Below are 23,475 nucleotides of genomic sequence, written 5' to 3' on the forward strand. Positions count from 1 at the left end.
GAATGAAACACAATCCAGTAGCAGCGGAAAGTTTATATGCGAATTCTTTTTTTCCCAGGAGCTCCAAAAGGTCAGAGCATTTCCTGAGACACCCTTGAGATTTGGACTCGTCCGTGGGGAACGGAACAGCCCAGATCTAGCCTTCTCTCTCTCTGTGTGTCTCTTTTCCTTATCTTTGCCTTCTCCTCCTGCTTCTCTCTCTTTGGTTTCCAATATTCTCCTTCCTTTTTTGTCTGGCTCATCTATGCCCTCCTCTGACTCACTGGCAGCCACAAATTCCTTCAAAGCAATAATAATAATAGTATCAGGGGCGCCTGGGTGGCGCAGTCGGTTGAGCGTCCGACTTCAGCCAGGTCACGATCTCGCGGTCCGCGAGTTCGAGCCCCGCGTCAGCCTCTGGGCTGATGGCTCGGAGCCTGGAGCCTGTTTCCGATTCTGTGTCTCCCTCTCTCTCTGCCCCTCCCCCGTTCATGCTCTGTCTCTCTCTGTCCCAAAAATAAATAAAAAAACGTTGAAAAAAAATTAAAAAAAAAATAATAGTATCAGCGATAGGTTACTTGTACTGTTTGTTCACGTGTCGGGCGTTGCCCAACGCGCTTTGCATGTAGTGCTTTATTTAAGGAGCTTAATAATTTTAGGGCTTCGATACGATAACAATCTCTACTTTTCAGAAAAGGAAAGTGAGGTTAGGTAATGTGCTCATGAAATAAAACACTAGCGTGGTAGATTTATTTTTCTTTTAGCTCTCCGTCCTTCGGCTCTGCAATGTGGGAAGAAAGGCGTCCCTTAGTGGGTCTTATTTGGCTCAGCGTCTGTCTATTCGATGTGAGGCACAGATGTGAGGTGGGTGGGAAGGAGAGGCGAAGGTACGTGAAACTCAGACCTTGAACGCGAAGCCTGAACGGCCTCCTGGAGAAGACAGGCATGTCAGGGAACAGCAGCAACAAAAGGATAAAGAAAGCTCTTCTCCCATCACCATCCAAAAATCTTCAAGAGCAAGGAGAAGGCAGTGTACCTCCCGTCTGAGGCAACCTGGGAGCTGGCTTTTGAATGATGGCAAACACTGATTTTAAATTAGGCATGAATAAAAATGAGGAAAGACAGTACTTCCTGAGCTCTCATTGTGTTCGACACCAGGTAAGAGCTTGACGTGAATTGCTGAGTCCTTACAACAACCTTATCACGTGGGTTCACGTGGGTTCCATGATTATATCCGTGTAACAGAGGAGGCAGTTGAGGCTCAGAGAGGGTGGGTCACTTTCCCCAGTTACCGAATAGTGACATTTCTGAGTGGTGATGTGGTGAAACAGGACCCACCCGAGGGTACCTTGACTCCAGAGCCCGTGCTCGGAACGGGCAAGCTATGTAATGATACCTGTCACCTATCCACTCATGACATTCCACCATTTTTCCTCTAGGAGGGGAGATTTATTCTAATCTCCCCCCTTTAATATTTTTTTAATGTTTATTTATTTTTGAGAGACAGAGAGACAGAGCCTGAGTGGGGGAAGGGCAGAGAGAGAGGGAGCCACAGAATCCGAAGCAGGCTCCAGGCTCTGAGCTGTCAGCACAGAGCCCAACATGGGGCTCAAACCCCTAAACCGTAAGACCCTGACCTGAGCTGAAGTCGGACGCTTCACCGACTGAGCCACCCAGGCGCCCCTCGCCCTTAATAGTTTTCCTTTATATACCCAACTGACTTGGATTTGTCTCCCACTCCTTTTATTTTCCAAGTGGTTTTAGAGCTGGCTTCATTTCGTCCTTTGGTAGGGCTGCTACGTTCTTTTGCTTAGATGTCAAAAGTGACACCATTCCTTAGGGCCAGCTCTGGGGCCGTAATGTGGGTCAAAACCCAGACTGTTCCCACAAGACCGGCGATCAGGTTTCATCTGCTTCCTAGTAGGGGATGCCCGAAGAGGTGTGTTGAGAAGTATCCTGGGGTTCTGTGCAGGCTCAGCAGGGGAGGACGCAGGGATTTCTCAGGGATGTGTGCCGAGGGCCCCGTGCGGTGGGTGTGGAGTGCGAGGGCAGTGGTGTGGGCCAGAGATGATGTGTGCGTTACTTGAAGACTAGACACGTTTCTCCTGGAGTCTCTTTGGCTCTGACCCAAGAGGACTTCCTCAGGGCTGATGGGAATTGAACAGAGAGTCAAGGAATGGCCCACTGGAAAACCAGAGGCGAAGGAGGAGAAGGTATCTGGGGAGTGATTTGAGGGTCCTACTAAGGGGCCATCCAGAGAATTCTCAAAAGCCAGGTGAGAGAAAGAATAGCTTTAAGCATCTCCCAGGACAATGGAGTGAGTTTAAAGCCGGTTATGAGTCTCTGATCAAAGTGTGTGCATTGATAAAAAGCCCTGAAATAGTGTTGTAGAATTCAGTGAGAGTGATAAAACCAGTGCCCAGGAAATGGACTGACTTCACTGGAAAGTTATTTTCCGAGCTCAGCCCCCGGATGCCTGGTAAATGTTAATATTGTTCTGGAGTCCTGGCGTGCGTCCTCAGGTCATAAATACCAATGCTTGGGAGGACTGGGATTTTATCTGTATCTTTTATAAAGACTTGGAATGGGTGATTCAGAGAGACAGGTTGTGGGGACAGGGGCCTGATGAGAATACAATGGCCACAGACTTAATTCTGTGAAGTTATAGTTTCCTCCAAAGTCTTGCATGGGTGTTCATAAGACTTCACTCCTGCTATCATTTCCCGGCCCCTAGAAAGTCCTGGGCGTTTTTCCATTTCAACAGAGGCTACCTGACACATTCTGTTTAAGAAACTGTGAAAACTTTAACTATGACAGAGAGAGAGATCTAGGCTTTATTTCTTCTTTCAGCATATATGTTGACTAATGTGTCACTAAATTAATAACAAATGGTGCTAGAAATAGAGTGCAAAATATGGAAAGGGAGGGAAGGAAAACACACCCGATTTTATCTAGATATGTGTTACCAAATGGTTTTACAGTAACTCTCCTAGCGAGGTTTCCAGAGCAAATTGTTCATCATGCCTACCGTTGCTCCCAGCTTATTTTTAGATGTCGATCAATAAAAAAGGAAAAAGTCTGGGGCACCTAGGTGGCTCAGTCGCTTAAGTATCCAACTCTTGGTTTTGGCTCATGTCATGATCTCCCGGTTCGGGAGTTCGAGCCTCGTGTCGGGCTCTGCGCTGACAGTGTGGAGCCTGCTTGGGATTCTCTTTCCCCCTCTCTCTTTTCCCCTCCCCTGCTCATGTTCTCTCTTTCTCTCTCTGTGTCTCAGAATAAGTAAGTAAATTACAAAAAAAAAATCTTAGGTGAAGTATAAAAAGAGGGGACTAAAATGCAAAGTGTTTTTGTTTGCATCCAGAAATTGCTGAGGACTCTAATCCAAGTTACTTATCACCTAACCATTCTGTTTCTTTAGAATTGAATGTGGCTGCAGGGGATGGTAAGGGGTGTGCAGACAATAAAAATGTATTGAAGGTAAATTGAAAAAAAAAAAAAAGACAACTATGTATCCTGGTTTAATCAGCACCCGTGCTGGGTGCGTGTTCTATGAAATCAGTGAATTCCCACATATCACCCCCTATGGAGGGTAGGGAGGAAAAAGAAACACAGCATCAGGCCTAAGAGCTTCTCATATACACATTTGTAACAGACGAATGTATGCATATATATTACATGGATGGATACCTATTTTGAAACAAGCTGGAGTCCACATGAGCAACAGCACACCGAAAACACAGTAGTTGTAATTATATTAAAGCTAACGTGTTTTAAAAAACTGACATATTGGGGCACCTCGGTGGCTCAGGAGGTTGAGCGTTGACTCTTGATTTCAGCTCAGGTCACAATCCTCAGGGTCATGGGATCGAGCCCTGCATCGGGCTCTGCACTGAGTGTGGAATCTGCTTAGGATTCTCTCTCTCTCCTTCCCTCTGCCCCCACCCCCCTCAAAAATAAATACAATGAAAAAAAAAAAAACCACTGACGTATGATTGACAGGCATAGTAACTCCTCGGCGGGTGGTAACTTCATTCAGTCCCTTCCTGCCTGTCTTCAGGTCTCAAACAGAACATCCCTTTCTCATGGGGCTTTCCGCCAACTTAAAATAAAGTTAAGTCCCTCCTGTTACTCCGTTACTATCTTTCATATGGTTTTTCCTTTTTTGTGTGTCAATGTTTCTTGCGTTTCTTCACTTTCTTCCTACTTCCCCCAGAATCTGGAAGCTCCATTAGGGCAGGAACCTTGACAGCTTTACTTACCGTTGTGACTTATCGTACTGCCTGGAGTCTAATAACGGCCCAAAAATCATCGATAGAAAAAAAAAAAAGAATTGTCATGCGCACGATAATCAATGTCAGTATTACAGTGCCAAATCAGGTTCCAAATGTATCTTTTTCCTTTTGGTGATTGAAGATTATCCAGAGTGGCGTTAGTGTTCTTAATATTCCTAGTTGGTCTTACAGGTAAACCTTTGTCACCAAATGCAGGTTCCTGGATTTGAATCCTGCCTCTGCCACCTACCAGCTGGTTACCTAAGAGCAAGTTACTTGATCTCTCTCTTATTTTTTTTCATTTTTTAAATGTTTATTTATTCTTGTGTGGGTGGGTGGGAGACGGGCAGAGAGAGAGGCAGACACAGACTCCGAAGCAGGCTCCAGGCTCTGAGCCGTCAGCACGGAGCCCGACCAGGGGCTCGAACTCACGAGCGTGAGACCACGACCCGAGCCGAAGTCGGACGCTCAACCGACTGAGCCACCCAGGCGCCCCTTGATCTCTCTCATGTCATTTTGTAAACATAGGACACGAATAGCACCTGCCTCATGGTTCATAAGGGGAGTAAATGAGAGTTAATACGTGTAAGGTTCTCACATGAGTGACAGAAATATGTAGTAAATAAATCCAGGCGATACAGCAGGATACAGTGTTGGTAAGCAAGCGGGCAGATTTATAATTTATAGTTTACAATTTTATAGTTTACAAATTTATAATTTACAATCTATTTTGGATAAACTTCTAAAAAATGTATGGATAATATGAAGGACGCATGTATTTATCCATCCAACCAAACTTTCCCCTCGCTAGATGGGCTTGCCAGCTTCAAAAGTTTCCTGAAGTCCGAATTCAGCGAGGAAAACCTCGAGTTCTGGCTGGCCTGTGAGAACTACAAGAAGATCAAGTCCCCTGCCAAGATGGCCGAGAAGGCGAAGAAAATTTATGAAGAATTCATCCAAACGGAGGCTCCTAAAGAGGTAGGTCTTGATGGGTGAGTGAGGGTGGTCACCGTGGGCTGAGCTGCACGTCAGGGAGGATGGGAACCCTGCCCCGGGCTCATCGGCGGTGGTCAGCAAACATTTGTGAGGCGAATGGATGCGGACATTCCAATCCCAGGCTTTCCTCCACGTGTGACTTCGGACGGGTTCTCCTATCCTCGGTGCCCTTCGCTGTAAACATCTCACGTACGTGTATGTGTGTGTGTACCTAGAGCATGCTTCAATGTTTATTTATTTGGCGGGGGGGTGGGGGGGGAGGGGCAGAGAGAAAGGGAGAGAGAGAATCCCAAGCAGGCTCCGTGCTGTCAGCGCAGAGCCCGACTCGGGGCTCCATCCCACGAACTGTGAGATCAGGACGTGAGCCAAAACCAAGAGTCGGACGCTTAGCCGACTGAGCCACCCAGGCGCCCCTGGCCCTAAGATTTCAAAAAGAGAAATGGCCACGCATAGTTGAATGCATGGATGATGTGGACATTGCCAATCGTCAGGCAATCATACCTGGTTACCGTAATCGTATTTTCCTGGCTCAGCAAACATGTGAATCTGTATCAGAACGATTCATTAGAGGGGGCCTGCGCACATAAAAGTAATAAAACCAGTAGAGGCCGCACGTCGCTGGATACAATGTGTTAGAGAGAAGTAAAGGCATCCCTTCTTTTAAACATTAAGACTAGGAGAGCGTTTTATACTTTTTTGAAATTCAACCATTCTGTGTAGGGTTGCCTACCTAGCTCAGTATATATTCACGGTGAGAGAGGAAGAAGCATTGCTTTAGTGTGGCAAGAGGAATAAAAGGAGGGGCACCTGGGTGTCCCAGTCAGTTAAGCCTCTGACTTCGGCTCAGGTCATGATCTCGCAGTTTGGGAGTTCGAGCCCTGGTGTTAGGCTCTGTGCTGACAGCTCAGAGCCTGGAGCCTGCTGCGGGTTCTGTGTCTCCCTCTCTCTTTGCCACTCCCCTGCTCATTCTCTCTTTCTCTGAATACAAATAAACACTAAAAAAAAAAAAAACAACATCGGACTCTCAATTTTGACTCCGGTCATGATCTCACAGTTTGTGGGTTCGAGCTCCGCATCGGGCTCCGTGCTCACAGTGTAGAGCCTGCTTGGGATTCTCTCTCTCTCTCTCTCTCTCTCTGCCCCTCTCCTGATCACACTCCCTTTCTCAAAATAAGTAAACATTTTTTTAATTAAAAAAAAGAAGAAGAAAAGAGTGGGTACAGAGAGGTATACGTTACAGCGTCGCCTCTACCCTGTCCCTCCTGAGCGTTAGCGGGCATGTAACTTGACCTCACCGGGCTGGCGTCCCCACATGCAGAGTCAGGCCCTGGACCTCAGCTCTGAGGCTGTGCTGCATCGTTTCCTCCTGCAGAAAGCACTCCGGCCCCTCTCACCATGGAAAATCTTACCACAGTCTCAACTTTTATCTTGGAGCTTGGAGCCCAGCTCACGCCCGCTGTCCGGCCCATCCTGGCCTGGCACTCTCCGCCAGGCCTTTGTCCCTGACTCTGCCTGCAGCCCCACCCACATCCTCTGAGCGCAGAGAGCTTTTCCAGTGTCGAGGACCTCTAGCAGCCCAGGAGCGATCTAGGACGTTTTGCGACGTTCCAATTCAGAACCACTGGCCAATTTGGATTCTGTTTCTTTCTCTTTTACAGCCAGATGGCTTAAGGGTCCTTAAAGCCCACGAGACGATGAGCAGCGAATCCTCCCAAGTCACACTCAGGCAGGCCCGTGCAGGGCTGTGCCCTGCACAATCCGGGGGACCATCCACCTGGCCCCTATTACGAACGGTGTCCCCCCAGGGACTTGGGCGATGTGTCACTAACTGCACGCAGGACATCAAGCCGCGACGCCTTCCAAGGCTGCAGTCTACTAGTGAAGGGCGACACTGCCTGGCTTTTTAATCTTCTCTCTCCCACTCGCGACCTGGAGCGAATCCCTCGCATTCTGCCCCTCGGTCGTAAGATGGACATGTGGGCGTCCCGCTCAGAGCGGCGAGGTTCCATGGGAGCCTCGACCCAGAGCCCGTAAGACTAACGTTCCCGGCAAAGAGCCTGTGTAGACGAAGCGCCCGATGAACACTAGCCGCTATTCTTATCATTTGTCTGTCAAAAACACTGTTGCCTGGTTTGTTCCAGGAAAGACCCCATTTCCTCGCTCTTCCAGATCCGTGAAAAAAGCTTCTAGATCCCGGTCAGAATTCCCTTCTCCTCTTCCCTGTCTCCATCAGGCGTGAAAGCACACGCGGCCGAAGGAAGGTTGAGGGATGAGGTGTCAGGACACGCGGATTCAAACTCTGAGTCTCTGACTCATATGCACGCCTTAGCTCGGTGCCCTGGAGAAAGCCACTTAAGCTTTGCCTATACATGTTCTTGGGGTTCTTGTGAGGATTAAAAGCCGGAAGCACGGTAGCTGCCGGTGGAATTCCAACACGTGCGTTATTTGAATCTTAATCCGACTCGTGCATTTTTTAGAGTATCTCTTGCTTCACCCCACTGCCTGTAAAACAGAAATGACATTTCTTCTCACTTCTTAGGAGCCTCTTCCCCTCATGAGTTTATTGGTGACCAATTCCTGTCCCTCCCCCCCCCCCCCCAACCCCCCATCAAATCCTGCCACCTGGGCTGACTCGTGACCCTGTTTCCCGGCCCGCAGGTGAATATCGATCACTTCACAAAGGACATCACAACGAAGAACCTGGTGGAACCGTCCCCGAGCAGCTTCGACGTGGCCCAGAAAAGAATCTATGCCCTGATGGAAAAGGATTCACTGCCTCGCTTTGTGCGCTCGGAGTTTTATCAGGAATTAATCAAGTAGTAATTTAGTCGGGCTGTGTGGTCATCCAGTGAGTTATTTCCTCTGTAATAACCCTGCATTCTCCAGCAATCTAATCTACATTAGCTTCCCATAGCTGCTTCGTTCGAAGATACCCAAACAGGGGAAAATCCCGGGTGGTGTTGTTGACTCTTTTTGTGCACATTATTTTGGATGTTTATCTAGTGTCTGAATGCCTTCCTCTCCCATTTTCTTCTTCCTGCCCCATTCTTAAGGATGTTGTTGTCAATGCTAATCACAGTCACAGCAAAATTCTTATGGCAAGGAAACATAAGAAAAGAATATGATACCGTAGAATGTGGGTCCATTTGGTTTAGGTAATGGATCTCTATCCACCCAGATTGGTATGAAAAAGAATGTGGATGTGGAAAGACGATTTCAAATGAGATCCATTGATCTCATTTGTTGTTTTCATTCTGACCCAGGGGGAATTATCCCTCCATTTCTGACCTTGGTTACTAAAAGGTGGTAAGAATTTTATGAGGCAGCCATTATTTGATTTCTAAGCAAATTCATTATTTAAAATATCAATCTTCCCTTTAGAGCCTCTTTGCATTGGCTGGAGATCACTAGCCAGAGATATAACCATAAATATGTTATGTTTATACAAAGTCAAGCTGAACACAATCCATATTGGTTCTTTCCTTGTACCTCTCTCATACCCCCCACCAAGTTACCAAATCTTGTATTAAATCAACAACCTGACAATGGAGTATTTAATAAGTGTATATATATATATATATATATATATATATGCATCGAAGTACGTAGGCCCAAAGTTTCCATTTTCAAATTATTTCAAGTCCCTGTGAGTATAAAATTCCAAACTTTGCAACTCCACTCACGTAAAATACAACAGATGCCGTCCAGCGCGATTTCTCTTACCGCCACATCAGGAGAGCTATCCACTAAAATGGGAAAACTTTGTCAGGCCTACAAATGGCTAATTACCCTATGATGCCATCTGTTTATTTAGGGAATGGCGATTATCTTCAAAAGAACAAATTATCTTTAGAAAAATTAATTCAACTGCGGAGGCTTCCTGAGATAGCATTCCGAAGGACCCCACATTTTGCGAAATAATGTGATTTTTTACCAACTCCATCTCTCCCTGCCCTGTTTTGCTGCCCATGTTAGTGGGTTGTACTCGTCTTCAAAGTGCACATTTATATCCTAACGTGACTTGCACACAGCTGATCGATAGGCCGTGGTATTTTTTAGTGGTTTTAAACTTTTAATTCCGTCTTTCGTTATTATAAGTCTCACTAGATTTTTTTCTTATCTCTAGTAGATTTAAGTAATGATTTACATAATTTAGTAATAAGGAGAATCAAGCTAAACTATATTTGAAGCTAACCAGGAAGAGGATATTGAGTTAATTTGCAAAGAACTTGTTAAGGATTAATAAAATTCTGAAGTGTTTAAGGAGAAGATTACATTTAGTCTTGTATTTACTCCTTTTATTTCCCTTTCTCTTCCACACACTCCTAGTTTTCCATGTTTGTAGCCTGTTTATTCAATTACTTCCTGAGAATATCGTTACCATATCCTTCAGGCAAACACTGGCTGTTTTTGTTGGCTTTTCTCTAATTTTGCTATTTCAAAGGATACCATGCACTTCTGAATACTTGCTATGTATCTCACATTCTGAAAGTGGGCTGGACTAAGTGGGTCCACTGTCAACAGTTGCCAGTGTGGTAAGAGTCCACTCATAGGTGTAGACATTGCTCACTGCAGAGACGCTTGTCATAAGCAGTCGACAGCTCTCACCGTGAGCATGGAGACATCCTCGCCGTGTGCGTTTGTGTCGAAGTGACAGGCGACTCAGATCAAAAATTCCTGGTACTGCCTTCCTCAGCATCCGTCTACACTGTCCAGATTAGCATAAAATCTCCAGCCCTTGAGTTTCTCATGCAGCTAGAAATGGTAAGAACGCAAGGATCTAGGGGAGTTACTGTCCTTGAATGCCAAAACATTTTTCAGAAAAATGTTCGTTGAATTAAAAATTCAAAATTTTTGATTCGCATTATTTGAAAGAGCCAAATGGTTGCAAACGCTCAGAGAATCTACTAGATGTTACAGAACTCACCCAGATGGTTGATGTTGCACAGACCCAGATCAACTGGATTCACAAACTGCACGCCCTCTGGAGGTGGGGAGGACTTGTCTGTGGACGGTAAAAGGGAGGCCTTCACCTTTCCATAGGCTGAACTCAGGAGGCAGAGGGCAGGAAAAGCACCATGAGGGCAGGGCTGTGAAGGAAAATAAAAATGAATGCTTCCCAGCCAAACAATGACCTGTAATAGAGACATCTGTATATACTATTTTAAATTTAAAGTAGTATACACACACAATAGAAGCTATTCTAACATATGAAATGAAAAAATTGAAAGGAAAGCAAGTATCACAGCCCCAAATGAGAAAAGCAAACATATCAAAATTGCCCTAAAAAAGTTCTTTGAAATCTTTGAAAAGGGTTTTTAAACTTAGACAAAAGAAAATTTAAAAAAAACCCACAGTGTTACTGGAAGTTTCCATGGTAACACAAAGAAAATAACATTCGTTTAATTCTGGGAACTTGGAAAAACTGGGATGATCCTTCCAGGAAAATAAAAACCTGTGTAATGTCTGTGTCTCACTGCCTCCCCCTCTTCCCCCCTCCTCCCCACTTTTTCTTGAGTAAATTGCTGGGAAAGCGTGAAACTTAATGCAGGAGTCCTGTGGTGCTTCGGTTCTCCCTCCCTTGTGAAAATGTAGCTACAGTTGTAAGTGATCTGGGATGTACAGAGGTAGCGGAACCAAATTGTGGTCAATGCGAAGAGGCAGCTATGCCTCTCCTTCTTGAAGGAAACCTAAGATGAGGCCAGGGAATAGCCCGCAACCTAACTTTCTCTGCCTGGGTTTGATACAGTTTGGGCTTGGTGTCAGATTACGGTCCCAAGTGGACCAGAATAAAGACATAGACTGTTGATTCTAGAGGAAATTAGGAGGCTGTGTTTATCTACCAAAGCAGTACTTGTTCACGAAAGCGACCCCCTACACACACACACACACACACACACACACCCTTTCCTTCTCCTGGCTAGACCTTCTGAAATGCAGAACTGAGACATTTCAATCACTGTGCTTTCACATCAATAGCATCAATTGTATGGAAATGTTCTGTGCCTCACCCCCCACACCCAGGGAGGGTGGGGGAGGGAGGGACTCCAGTTCTCTAGCGAATGAGCTCTCTGCTCTCCTCTCCGTAGATTTCAGTTTTTCGTGCCTAATGAGAAAAAATTGGTGAAAGGAACTGTTTTTATTTTTATCCTCTACAAATATGTAGCTTTGCTTGGTTGCTGTGTGCTCTCTCTCTACTCCCTTTGGGTAGGATGGCGTTACCAACTGCCTCCCAAAGAATAACAAGTGTTTGGAATGTTTGGAAGTTTCCATAAAACCTTAAGCATCAGCAGATCAACCGATCCACCAACAATAATTCTCTGCCAGGGCTTTGTCATCTGTCCCATCACAGATTAGATAATAAAAAGTGTTTAAAGGGAAATTCTCTATTTCAGGGAAAAGGTTTTTTTTATCCCTGAAATCATTCCCTCCAGCAATCCAAACATTTCCTGTTTCCTGGGAATTTAGCAAGTCTGGGAGATAAAGGCCCAGGAGAAGAAAAGGGAGAGAGGACAGAGGGCCGCAGTGAAGCGATAAGTGCCCAGGCCTATAAAGTTAATCCATTTCCTAGGAAACATTTAAGAATAGCTCCTCTTGACCAAAACCAAACCATTTCTTTCTGTCACCAACACGATTTGCGGAAAGGCATTTCTTGACTCACAGTGCAGCTCAATGAGAAACTTCCTCTTAAAATCCTAGGGAGTCTCACGGAGCGCCTGGGTGGCTCAGTCGGTTGAGTTTCCGACTCGGACTCAGGTCATGATCTCATGGTTTGTGGGTTTGAGCCCCGCATCGGATTCTGCGTCTCCCTCTCTCTCTCTCTCTCTGCCCCTCCCCCGCTCATACTCGCGTGCTCTCTCTCTCTTTCTCAAAAATAAATAAATATTAAAAGAAATTTTAAAACAATCAAATCAAATCCGAGGCCGTCTTGATTAGAGGGAAGAATCAATATGGTGGATCTGCTGTCCCCACTTGGTTCACCCGCGCCAGGGAGCAGAGAGTGGAGAACTGGGTTTCTAACATCCAAACGTCTAAACCCGAGAGCCAGGCAACTCTATGTAGGTTCCAGACGTGAGGTCTTCACTACAGCCCGACTGGATCGTCATTACACTTCTCTGGTTGTCTGGTCTCCTCATTCTATGAGACAAGTATGTACCTAACGGTTTTCTTGGAGGAGGCCGAACTGCTGCTTGTGTCAAACATACTTTCATGCAAATGGGGCATCTGGTAGACCAGAGTAATCGATACCCAAAGAAAGGCTTTCCCCAGCCTCAATGAGCCATCCTGGAACTGAAAAGATTCTTCCAACTGAGGGGACATTTGCAGCTTTGAATGGAGACTCAGAGCAGAGAGTGAAGGGGGGAAAAAAATCTTTGGAATATTATCCTCACCTCACAGCTTATTAACAATAATAATCTTCTTATCTGATTTTTCTAGTAGAGAAGATACGCATCAAACTTTTTCATATCCGGTTTAAGAAGTCTCTTGCAAGGTACTAGTTGTCTCCTGAGGTATTTCCCTCCCCACCTCACACCTATACCTTCCCTTCTTCTCTTCCCTCCCCCCCCACCGTAAGAGGAAACATTTAAAATAGGTGAGTGTAACCACAATCTTGTAATAACCTATATGTTAAAAGCATTTAATTTCTTGTCTAAGGAAATGTGTGAGCAAAGGGATATGCTCAGAAATTTTCCAATGGAGGGAAATTATCTGGATCATTTTTTGCCAAAAGTTTTATATATATATATATATATATATATATATATATATATATATAATATAGTATCAGGGCATGGGAGAACTGAATTTTTAAAAATTGCTGGAGCTTACAACTCATCTCCAGGAGAGACAGAGAGGAGGAGAAATGAAAGGCTGGAAATGCATCTGTCAGCATTTATCCCATAGGTTTTTCATGCAGAAACGGTTGTGTTTATCTTCTGATTTTGTATGCAATATGTTGTGTACTATGCGACTCACACTTCTTGATAAATAAAGCACCCAATATGTGTCTGTAACCATGATCACATACATTTTATTAAACATATATCTGTATCGCAATCTCCTGTGAGTCCTTCTTGACTCCTGCGTACGTTTGCTGTGAACCTGCCCCTTAAGATAGGCTTCTTTGTTCACTATCCTCCTGACACCAGGTGAGTACTCCTTCCGTTGGGATGATCCTTATCCTAACAAGCATCGATTCTAATATAGCCTGCCAGCAAAACTCAGAAAGGGAGATACAAAGTGACCCAGCCTCATGCACTCCGTTGACCACTTTCCCCTGCATTCGAATGACAACTTCTTGACCTTGCTGTTCACTGTTAGAACAAAGCCCATGATACCGTTTGGATCCTGCAGTTTGGGGTGAGTATCATCATTCCTTTCTCCCCTTGCACTCGTGAAAGAGCTGAGATCCCGGTGCCTTTGCAAGCAGCTCAATTCTATGACCTTAGACTTGGTGTTCGGATGGTGTAGGTAATGGGCTGAAATTAATCAACTAGAGGGATGGGGACTGGGGAATGGGGAAAGTTTGCGTACACAAAGAAGCATAAACGGGAGAAGATTTGCAGGGAGAGACAATGATGAGAATCCGTGTGTGTGGGAATGAGAGGGATTGGGAGAGAAACTGAAGAGAATGTCTGTCCTGGTCTCTGACAGTTTCCTCGGTCTCCTTCCAAGTCCCCACGAAGCCTAACTCCATTTACTGTAGATGCAATGGCCCTGAGTCATTTCATTACCACCTAATCTCCTCTTTAATTATCTGGGATGCGTTTCTTGGAGTTTCCATCAAGAAGTATTACTAGAGGAAAGACCGCTGATACGTTTTTTCCCCCGTGGAGAAGCAGTGATGTTCTCAAGATCACTATGAATTAGTGGCAGAACAGACTTAGAGGTCAGAGTGACTGCCTCTCAGGCTCCTGTTTGTTCTACTAGACCAAAGGAACCACGTGCGATCCCTCACAGCGTTAGGTTACTAGTTCTTACTTGAGTAGAGCAGACTATACCAATACTGCCCAAGTGCGAGTCCATGCTCTTATCTGTCAGTGAGATAAGCCAAGTTCTCCAAGCTATATGAGCTCTCAAGCAAGCACATTTTGCTGCTTTTGCATTTTTAAATCAGTAGTATCTTGAAAACCATTTTGCTCATAAACCACTTTCCAAATCTTACCTTACACCTTCTCAGATAGCTTCCCAATGCCTCTGTGCACTTTTCATTTGAATGAGTCTCATTGGGTGAATTCCTGGTCCAATTTCCAGGCTTTTCCATTTTGTGGTCAAGTCCCACCCTCTCAATGTTATAACTTGTTAAAAACTGTGGATGAAAATGTTATTAGAAAGCAAAGCTTATGAGGAGGCCGCCATTGCTTAATCTTTGGTAGCCAGGGCCCATTGATGTTCCCTTATTTCTTATAAGTGAATATTTATTTTGACCACTTTTCATTTAGCAGCTAAAGCCATCACTTTTATATCTACTTGCGTTTCTCCAACAATTCTGCTGAGAATGAGCAGAGAGTGATGAAGGAAGAATCCAGATTCAGGAAATGTCATCCTTGGAATAGACATTACAAATGTCGTCTTATGTTCAGGATGAGAGCGTAGTCTTCCCCACTCTGCAAAGTTCTTCTTCAGCTAAGATGCCAGCAGCTGGGAGACAACCCTTGAGAGCAAAGGGGGCGTCCACTTGCCTAAGGAAGCCGGATTGCCCTGGGTGATCAGTCCAGTCCAGCTGTCACACACGAAAAACTGCCCTGCCATCCTAAGAAATTGTGCTTCCCAGTCTTCATTTTAAAGATGAGGAAATTGAGGCCCATGGAGGTGAAATGATTTGCTCGAAGTTACACATCTGGATAAATAGCATGCATCTTACAGATGCGCTGATTCCCAGTCTGGGGTATTTTTCCTATGGAGTGAAATTCATGGTATGCCTCCTTCACGTATCTATAAGAGTGAGTGTTCTTAAAGCTGAAATCAAAGAACTGTAAGACACTACAGAAATGAGAAGGTAGGGCTGGCCCCGAAAAGCTGTGCTTTTCAAAAATATCCACCTTTCCTCTATCTCTATAATTTTCTCAATCAAATGTCCTTTTGGGTTAACAAAGTGCTCATCAAAAGGCAAAATGCCCTCTTGGAAAGTTACCAGCTATTCAATGCTAATGTGAATGAATCCAATGGGGTGAGACACATCACTAATTTCTCAAAACCTTCCTGAACACAGCCAGAGGGAAAGAGTGTTTTGATTGAGGGAGGAGATCTATCTTTTATAATCTTATTTTTTGAAATCTGCCCAACCCTCCATGTTCTACATGGCCCCATTCCCTGACAGTTCAAGGTAATAAGCCAAGATTTATGAACGCAAAACAGTCTTTTATCCAAATATTCTAGCAGCTATTATGTATTGTTTTACTCTTTACCTGGATTTGAAGAACTGGCAAGGTCATCATGCTATAGATCTCAACTACCATTTAGCGTTTATTCCATTTTGTTGAGCTTTGTCCATCCTTTGAGTGATCTCCCTTAAATGCGAATTCTCCTATGAGGAATAACACACCAAATCTTTAACAGCTTTAACGGCAAGGGAGAACACAGCTTATCTGATCACGTCACTCCTCTTAGGATTTATCTGGTCGTGTTATTTCTCTGTTTAAGACCTTTCAATGGCCTTTCATGCTCTTCGGCCTCCCAGAACGCCTGGCCCAAGAGTAGAGCTTGTAAAGACTTATGTGCACCCTTCACCATCCATTGATTTACATCTCATATTTCTATGTATTATTTCAATACTCAAGTCTTGAAAAGCAAAGTACAAATTTCACTTAAAGCATCCCTCGATGTCTATCAGCTTGTCATTTCCAATATTCAACATTAACAAATTTAAGTCAGTTAAGCGTCCGACTCTTGATTTCAGCTCAGGTCCTAATCTCACGGTTTTGGTGGAATTGAGCCCCGCGTTGGGTTCCGCGCTGACAACGTAGAGCCAGCTTGGGATTCTCTCTCTCCCTCTCTTTCTGCCCCTCCCCAGCTCATGCGTGCTCCCCACCCCTCTCAAAATAAATAAATACACTTTAAAAAAATAACTAATTAATTAAATGACAGATAATAACGTAACCACTACTCTTATATGGGATGCCCTCAAAAATTACTCTTAATCTTAGAAGTTTGTTTGAACGCTAAGATTTTGACTGCCGCTGCCCTAGAGGCTGGCATCCTAGATCCTCAGCCTAATACATAAAGGTGTCTGAACCAGCCTTTCACACCATCTTGCAGAACTCCAAGAGCACCGTGCCGTCTCATGCTCTAGACCCCGGCGAGGCAATCCCTTTTACAATACCCGCTCTATCTCACCTAGCTAACACCTACGCATTTAAGAATTAGAGCACAGACATCATCTTCCCCAGGGAGGCTTTCTTCATACCCATCAGATCCCACTTAACTAAAGGGGGTGACATTCCTCTGATCTGGCATGCTTCCACTAAAGACGCGTCCCTACCAATTGGATAAGATGATTGTGTGGAAGACTTAGGGACTTCTCTTCTTTGAAGAGTGTTGCAAAAGCAAAAAGTTCTGTTACTGTAACTTCTGAAAAAGTCTGGACGTGAAAACTTCCAGACACCCCTCTTCTCCCAAGTTCCTAGGGTAGGCCCAGGGTTAGGGTGAGTTAACTGGAGATTTAAATTCTTGTGGCAAGAAACAATCTCCCTCCCACATCCCAAAGCTTTTGCTGTCCAATGTGATAAATGCCAAGTCGGAAAGGGGGGCAGACTGGCACCACGGCAGACAGGAGGCTGGTGGGACCTCACCTACCTCAGACCCCCCCCCAGGCAGGTGGCCACCTACCCTACCTTCGTCAAGGTAGCCATCCACTGAACTTCTTTGCTCTGTGGCTTTCTTCCTTTTCTGTACAAGGAGGTCACACACCTCTCATGTTCTTTATCCCTGCACATCCCCATCTTGCTAACCATTAAAAAAATGGTGAAAAAAAAGAGTTATTCTTGATTATTTTATGGCAGATAGCTCTTGTGACTTTCCATCCTAATACCATTTACTATAATTTCTGCCTCACCTTCAGAGATAGGAAGGTACTGGGGTCTAATCTTACCCCTTTGAAACTGCACTTTATTCCTGTAAAAAGGTTTAATGGCATTTGGGGATTGTATGTCTCTTATCTGGACAAATCTTCCCAGCTCTGTCCTCCTAGAATTACTAAGAATAGATAAAAGAAGAAAAGAGGATATATTTTTAGCTTGTGTGAGGGGCCTTCTATTTTATTTATCAGCCATCTATAAAGTGTCTGCATCATGACGATAAAGGCATTTGAAATCCAAATGAAAGCATTTATTCAGATCTTAGCTCCTCAACAGGAAACAGGGTTATAAGAGATTCCAAAGATACAGATGGCATATTTTGGTAAAAACTAAATCAATGTCCTTTTGAACTGTAAGTGCAGACTTCAGAAAATCATGTGTAGATAATATTAGGCTTTAGAGCTGGGGGAAAAAAATGGCTTTTCTAGTTACAATCATCATTTCTCTCCAGTTGGTTCAGTACGTGTGGCTTAGAGTCACAAAATTTGAGCTGTAGGCTTTTGGTTCTTCCTCTAGTCCATCTTGAGCAGCGTGAATAATTCCCGGAGCCTCTGTGCGCTCACCTACAAAAATGGGGCTACCTAGATTTTCCAACAGAGACTCAATGAGGAGTAAATGAAATCATATGTATGAAATGACTTTGTAACCTGTAAAATAAAATCTCAGATCCTCATTCAGGTCAATTTGTTTCCCGTTATATCTTGCTGATGTGAATCATCAGGAGCAGATCAGAGAAAGTAGGCATTTCCTTCCGTATCACCAAGAGAGACAGCGAGATGACAGTATGTCCTCATTTCTACCCCTTGCCCTTTCCCCAGCCAGTTTCGAAGTGTGATACGGAGAAAGGCTTGGGCCCCTTCTCATTCCTTGGTGTCCTTATGTCCTGAGAGTCTAGACTATAATTTAGCCAAGTGACACAGAATCAGGTTCAGTTAACTGGTCTACCAAATATCTACTTGAGCTATTCTGGTTTCTTTAGTACCACAGCCTTCTCGATGACCTAATACTAACTCATGTTTATATAGCTTTTTCTTACCTTATTTCACCTGATTGTTCTCATAACTCCATGAGGTGGTCCAAGTAGGTAGGATTAAAACATTCACTTCACATATGATAAGTCTGAGCCTCATGAGATATAAAGGACATGTCAAGGTCACACAGTTAACATCAGCAGAGCTGAGCCTAGGGTATGGGTCTTCTGGCTTTGGTCCCTGGAGGTCCTTTTTTAATTCCAGACTGCAGTATGCTGTTAACAAACTTGGCACTGAAGCATCTTGTCAGGCTTGGTCAAAGAGCAAATGACCTCGAATAATGCCTGTGGGCTCTTTATTGAAGATTCATGGAGGAATGTGTATCTATGTGCAGGGAAATGTGATCTTTCTTTTAAAATTCGTTTCTTCATTAACACTAATAAAGTCACAGCTTATCTGAGAAGATGAGAAGGATGCAGGGTTTTCCTTCAGTCTGTGGTCTGGCCTATTTACAAAGCCTCTGCCTGGTTTCTTTGTTGAAAAAGGTGTTTGACCACGGCCAGCTGGGTCCTCTGTGGCCTTTCCCCCAACCTGGGATTCTTGACTGGTATCTGAGGTTGTATACTTTCGTGTCCACAGGGAAAGCCTGATACTGGCTCGTCCTGCGTGTGGTTCGATTGCTTTGGTGACTTCTCCCATCTGTAAGTTTCCTTTAAACTTTCGATTCGTTTCCACGTGTGTGATTACATTAGCTTCTCACTTCTGATCTCTTTCCCCTCAGAATCTTTGTACCTATTCTGTCTCTGGTATCTCATTATCCTATTTTGGGATTAAATTATACCATTTATGCCTGGATTTATTCCTTAAATATATTTTTTTTAATTCTTCTTTGCTATCTTGTAACTCTTCTGCTACTTCTTTCTAATTTTTATAATATAGCTTCCTTCTTACTCCAAATATAATTTGTTTCTATTTTTGGCAGATACACACGTAATTTTCGTAATTTTATGATGCAAGAATTTCTTCCCCATTGGTTCTTCTTTTTAACGTTTATTTATTTTGAGAGAAAGAGAGAGTGTATGAGTGAATGGGAGGGGCAGAGAGAGAGAGAGAGGGAGAGAGAGAGAGAGAGAGAGGGAGAGAGAGAGAATCCCAAGCGGACTCTGCACGGAGCCTGATGCAGGACTCGAACCCACGAAACTGCGAGATCATGACCTGAGCAGAAATCGGGAATCGGAGGCTTAACCGACTGAGCCAGGAGGTGCCCTGCTCCATTTGGTCTTATGAGGAACTAACACTCAGAGACATTCAGCGATGAGCTCAAGGCCACGCAGCCAGAAAGGGGCCAAGAGAGGATGCAAGGTGGCTACGGATTTGTGTCTTCCTTTCCTTCCCTCCCTTGATTTTCTTTCTTCTCCCTTTAACTTCAGTCCAGGTCGTCTTACCCCAAAGGAGGCCCGGATTTTCTCCTTCACGTCTTCAGAGGCATGGGACGCCACACGCAGGGCACAGCCTCTGTGTCCCTTCCCCCGGCACATCTGGTTTGTGCTGTTAAGCCACACCGCTGTGGAATCCCAGCGAACCCTGCCCGCCCCCAGTCCTCTCTTATCAACCACAGACCATCACCCCTGGGGCCCTGAAGAATTCATATATATATATATATATATATATATATATATATATTTACATTTATTTATTTTTGAGACAGAGAGAGACAGAGCACACATGGGGGAGGGTCAGAGAGAGAGGGAGACACAGAATCTGAAAGAGGCTCCAGGCTCTGAGCTGTCAGCACAGAGCCTGATGCGGGGCTTGAAATCATAGACCGCGAGATAATGACCTGGGCTGAAGTCGGCCGCTTAACCGACTGAGCCACCCAGGTGCCCCAAGAATTCATATTTTTTTTAAGCACAAGGAAGGAAGAATCTAGCAACCCGAGGTCACAGAGATCTTCTAAGACAGCTGCTATTCAAAATACCCTACTTGGTCTTTCCCCAAAGGTATACTCGTCAGACCACGTGTTCCGGTTTGGGGCTCAGAAAATAGATGTACTCCAACTAAGCTGTAATTCAGCCGACAGACCAGGTTTGTATAACCCTAGTAATGCGACAGCTGCTGTAGCAACATTGATTCCTAAGCATCAAAGTCCAAACAGCTGAATTTTCTAGATCCTGAAGGATCACCCGAACAAGTCACATAGTGTCTAAGAAATTTTCTCTTAGTAAGTGATGGTCTCGGGGCACCTGGGTAGCTCAGGCGGTTAAGTGTCCGACTTAGGCTCAGGTCACGATCCTACGGTTTGTGAGTTTGAGCCCGGCATTGGGCTCACTGCTATCAGGGCAGAGCCTGCTTCAGACCCCCTGTCCCTCCCACCCCCCCGCCCTTCCCCCATTCACGCTCTCTCTCAAAAATAACTAAAACATTTAAGAATAAAAGAACATGATAGCCTAATAGGATAAATACAAAGATCCCGACCTGATCCTTCCGAACATCATTGCTTATGAAGCCTTCGGTTGCACTTCAGGCAAAGTCAGGGGCTTCCTGGTTCTCTGCACGTTAACACTTTGTTCTGAACTTGATTGCAGCAGTCATGACAGCTGTTCAAGATACATGTATTTACTGAGTCCTATGTGCCAGTCCTCTGCTGTTAGGAATATAAACCTGAATTAAACCTAGTCCCTGGTCCCCAAAGGGTTTGGGATCTAGTTGGGGGATGCACTGCATAAACAGAATTCCAAAAGAAGGTGATGAGTGGCATGCTAGGCATCACAAATGTGGGCTCTAGAAGGAACCCGAGGGGCGCCTGGGTGGCTCAGTCGGTTGAGCGTCCGACTTCGGCTCAGGTCACCATCTGGCGGTTGACGAGTGCGAGCCCCGCATCCGGCTCTGTGCTGACATCTCCGAGGCTGGAGCCTGTTTCAGATTCTGTGTCTCCCTCTCTCTCTGCACCTTCCCCGCTCATGCTCTGTCTCCCTCTCTCTCTCTCTTAAAAATAAATGTAAACAAACATTAAAAAAAATTAACAGAAGGAATCCCAGCTCTGTGTGGTACAGCACAGTGGGAGAGAGTGATCGTGTTCTGCTACCACACTACCCTTTCATCTTCTCCCTGAAGGAGTTCATCGACCACGTGCCGCACTGTAGACAACCACACCAGTCCTCCTCACTACCAAGCGCCACCCCTCCTCCGTGCCTGCAGAACCTTGCCTCATTCTGACCCGCGTGAGCCTTCGAGACTTAGCTGGAGGGTCATTCACGAATGGAGACGTTCTGACCACACTCCCTCCAAAATAAGATGCATTTCTTTTACTTAGTCCTTTCTTCCTAAAATAATAATAACATAATAATAAACATAAGTAATAACGTGAAAATAATAATTCTTTGTACCAAAAGATACACGTTTTGGCACATACTCTCTGTCCATTACCACAATAACCCCAAGAAATAAACACGAGGTACTTGTTGAGAAAAGAGGGAGTTAGTGACTTGCCCAAGGTGGCGGTGTTTCTTGTGTCCATCTAGACTATGAACTCGTGTCTTGTTCAATTACGTAACCCAAGGGTGTAGGGCAGGACAGTGCTGCTGCTAAATTGTATTCTCGAAAGATATTTGTGGAACGAATGAATGAATGAATGAATGACAAAAGTGAAGTCCACTTGATCTCCACCGCAACTCAGTGAGGCAGGAAAAGCAGTCACAATTATCCCCATTTTACAGTTGAGGAAGCAGCCCAGGGACATTAAGTGATCTGCCCAGGTCCTACCAGCGGAAAGGAAGAGACACATACATGTCACGATTCCAGGTCCAAGATGCATACACTTCCACGCCCCCTGCTCAAAGCGGCACCTCCTGGGATGCCCTTTCCCGAGCCTCCCACACGTCCAGTGCAGAGTGGAGTTCTGCTGAGTCATGTCAACGCTAAAAACCAAGCTGAGTTCTAGGACTTCGTGATTTGTGACCTCCTGCCCCCTAGAACACGGAGTTTTATGTTCATTAATCACAAACCTTCAGCAGTCACACACTGCTCGCAATTCTGGGTCTTCAGGAAACAGTCCTGGCTGAGAAGGATTCCCTTGGTACAGAGTAAATGGCATCAGATCAAAACACTTTTGCCCCACACCACCCCTCACCCCGTTCTGGCCACGAAGTCACAACTAAAGGAAGGTTTAGAAACTCTTGTACTACTTTCTGTGGGCTTTGAGAAGGTGATAATTGGCAACCCGCTCCTCCCAGACAACTGGCTCATGGATTTGTATCATTGTCTACCAATTTTATGGCAAAATTTTCCCCAAGTTGCACTAGAAGTTCAAAGCCATGTCATTGGATAAGGCGAATCCTGTTATACAAAAACTCCTACAGAGAATTAAAATGTTCCTGTAATTCAGGAATAAGGTTACATCAGTCATTCCCGGAAATTGGCACCTCAGAAGGCAGATTGTGTTAGTTTTTTTGTTTTTCACTATAATGAGATAAGATATATGGCACAGAACAGAGTTGGGGATTTTGTTGTTGTTGTATTAGGGATTAGACATGGACGTAAAATGGAGGAGAACGAAATCAAGCTGATCCCACACACTTAAGCAGAAGTCCACAGGGAAAGACGGGAACCTGTGCCTCTGGTCCAGGTGGTGAGGGTGTCCCGTGGGAGCCAGGCCCTTTCGTCACAGGGTAAATACCAGCACCCGACTCAGCAAGTGGAGCGAGGCAGAGGGAGGATCCGGGGAGAAAACCGGGAAGACTGAAATAAAACAAAAGCATTTACAGTAAAACCTTGGCATGAATGTATAATTCATTCCAGAAACATGCTCATAATCTAAAGCACTTGTGCATCAAAGCGAATTTCCCCATAAGAAATAATGGAAACTCAGAGGATTTGTTCCACGACCCAAAAATAGTCACAAAAATGATTATAATACTGTAATATAATACAAAATAATAACAAAAATACAAAATATAAAGAAAAACAAACTAGTAAACCTGCACTTACCTTTGAAAATCTTCATGGCTGGTGTGAGGGAGACGAGAGAGGAGGATTATTGTGTAGGACGACTTTCACTACCGCTAATGGAGTCACTGCTATCTATTGGCTCAGCGGAATCCTTTTCTGGGTGGGGCCATTGTATACGCTCCCACGGGTGTTGACTACAGCACAGTATTAATAAGCTCTTGTCATATTCTCTAT

At 44.7% G+C, this 23,475-nt stretch overlaps 1 protein-coding gene across 1 annotated transcript in view; it reads left to right on the top strand.

Moving 5' to 3' along the window:
* The window catches only part of RGS5 (regulator of G protein signaling 5), a 47,947-nt gene extending 39,125 nt beyond the window's left edge, over positions 1-8,822 (top strand). Inside the window, exons 4-5 of the mRNA XM_030303024.1 lie at positions 5,062-5,228; positions 7,905-8,822. Coding sequence (XP_030158884.1) covers positions 5,062-5,228; positions 7,905-8,066 — 329 coding nt within the window. The 3' untranslated portion in view covers positions 8,067-8,822. The remainder of the gene's footprint in view (positions 1-5,061; positions 5,229-7,904) is intronic.
* Positions 8,823-23,475: the final 14,653 nt, after the last annotated feature.

This window comes from Lynx canadensis, chromosome F1 (genome assembly GCF_007474595.2).
Source record: "Lynx canadensis isolate LIC74 chromosome F1, mLynCan4.pri.v2, whole genome shotgun sequence".
Taxonomy (NCBI): Eukaryota; Metazoa; Chordata; class Mammalia; order Carnivora; family Felidae; genus Lynx; species Lynx canadensis.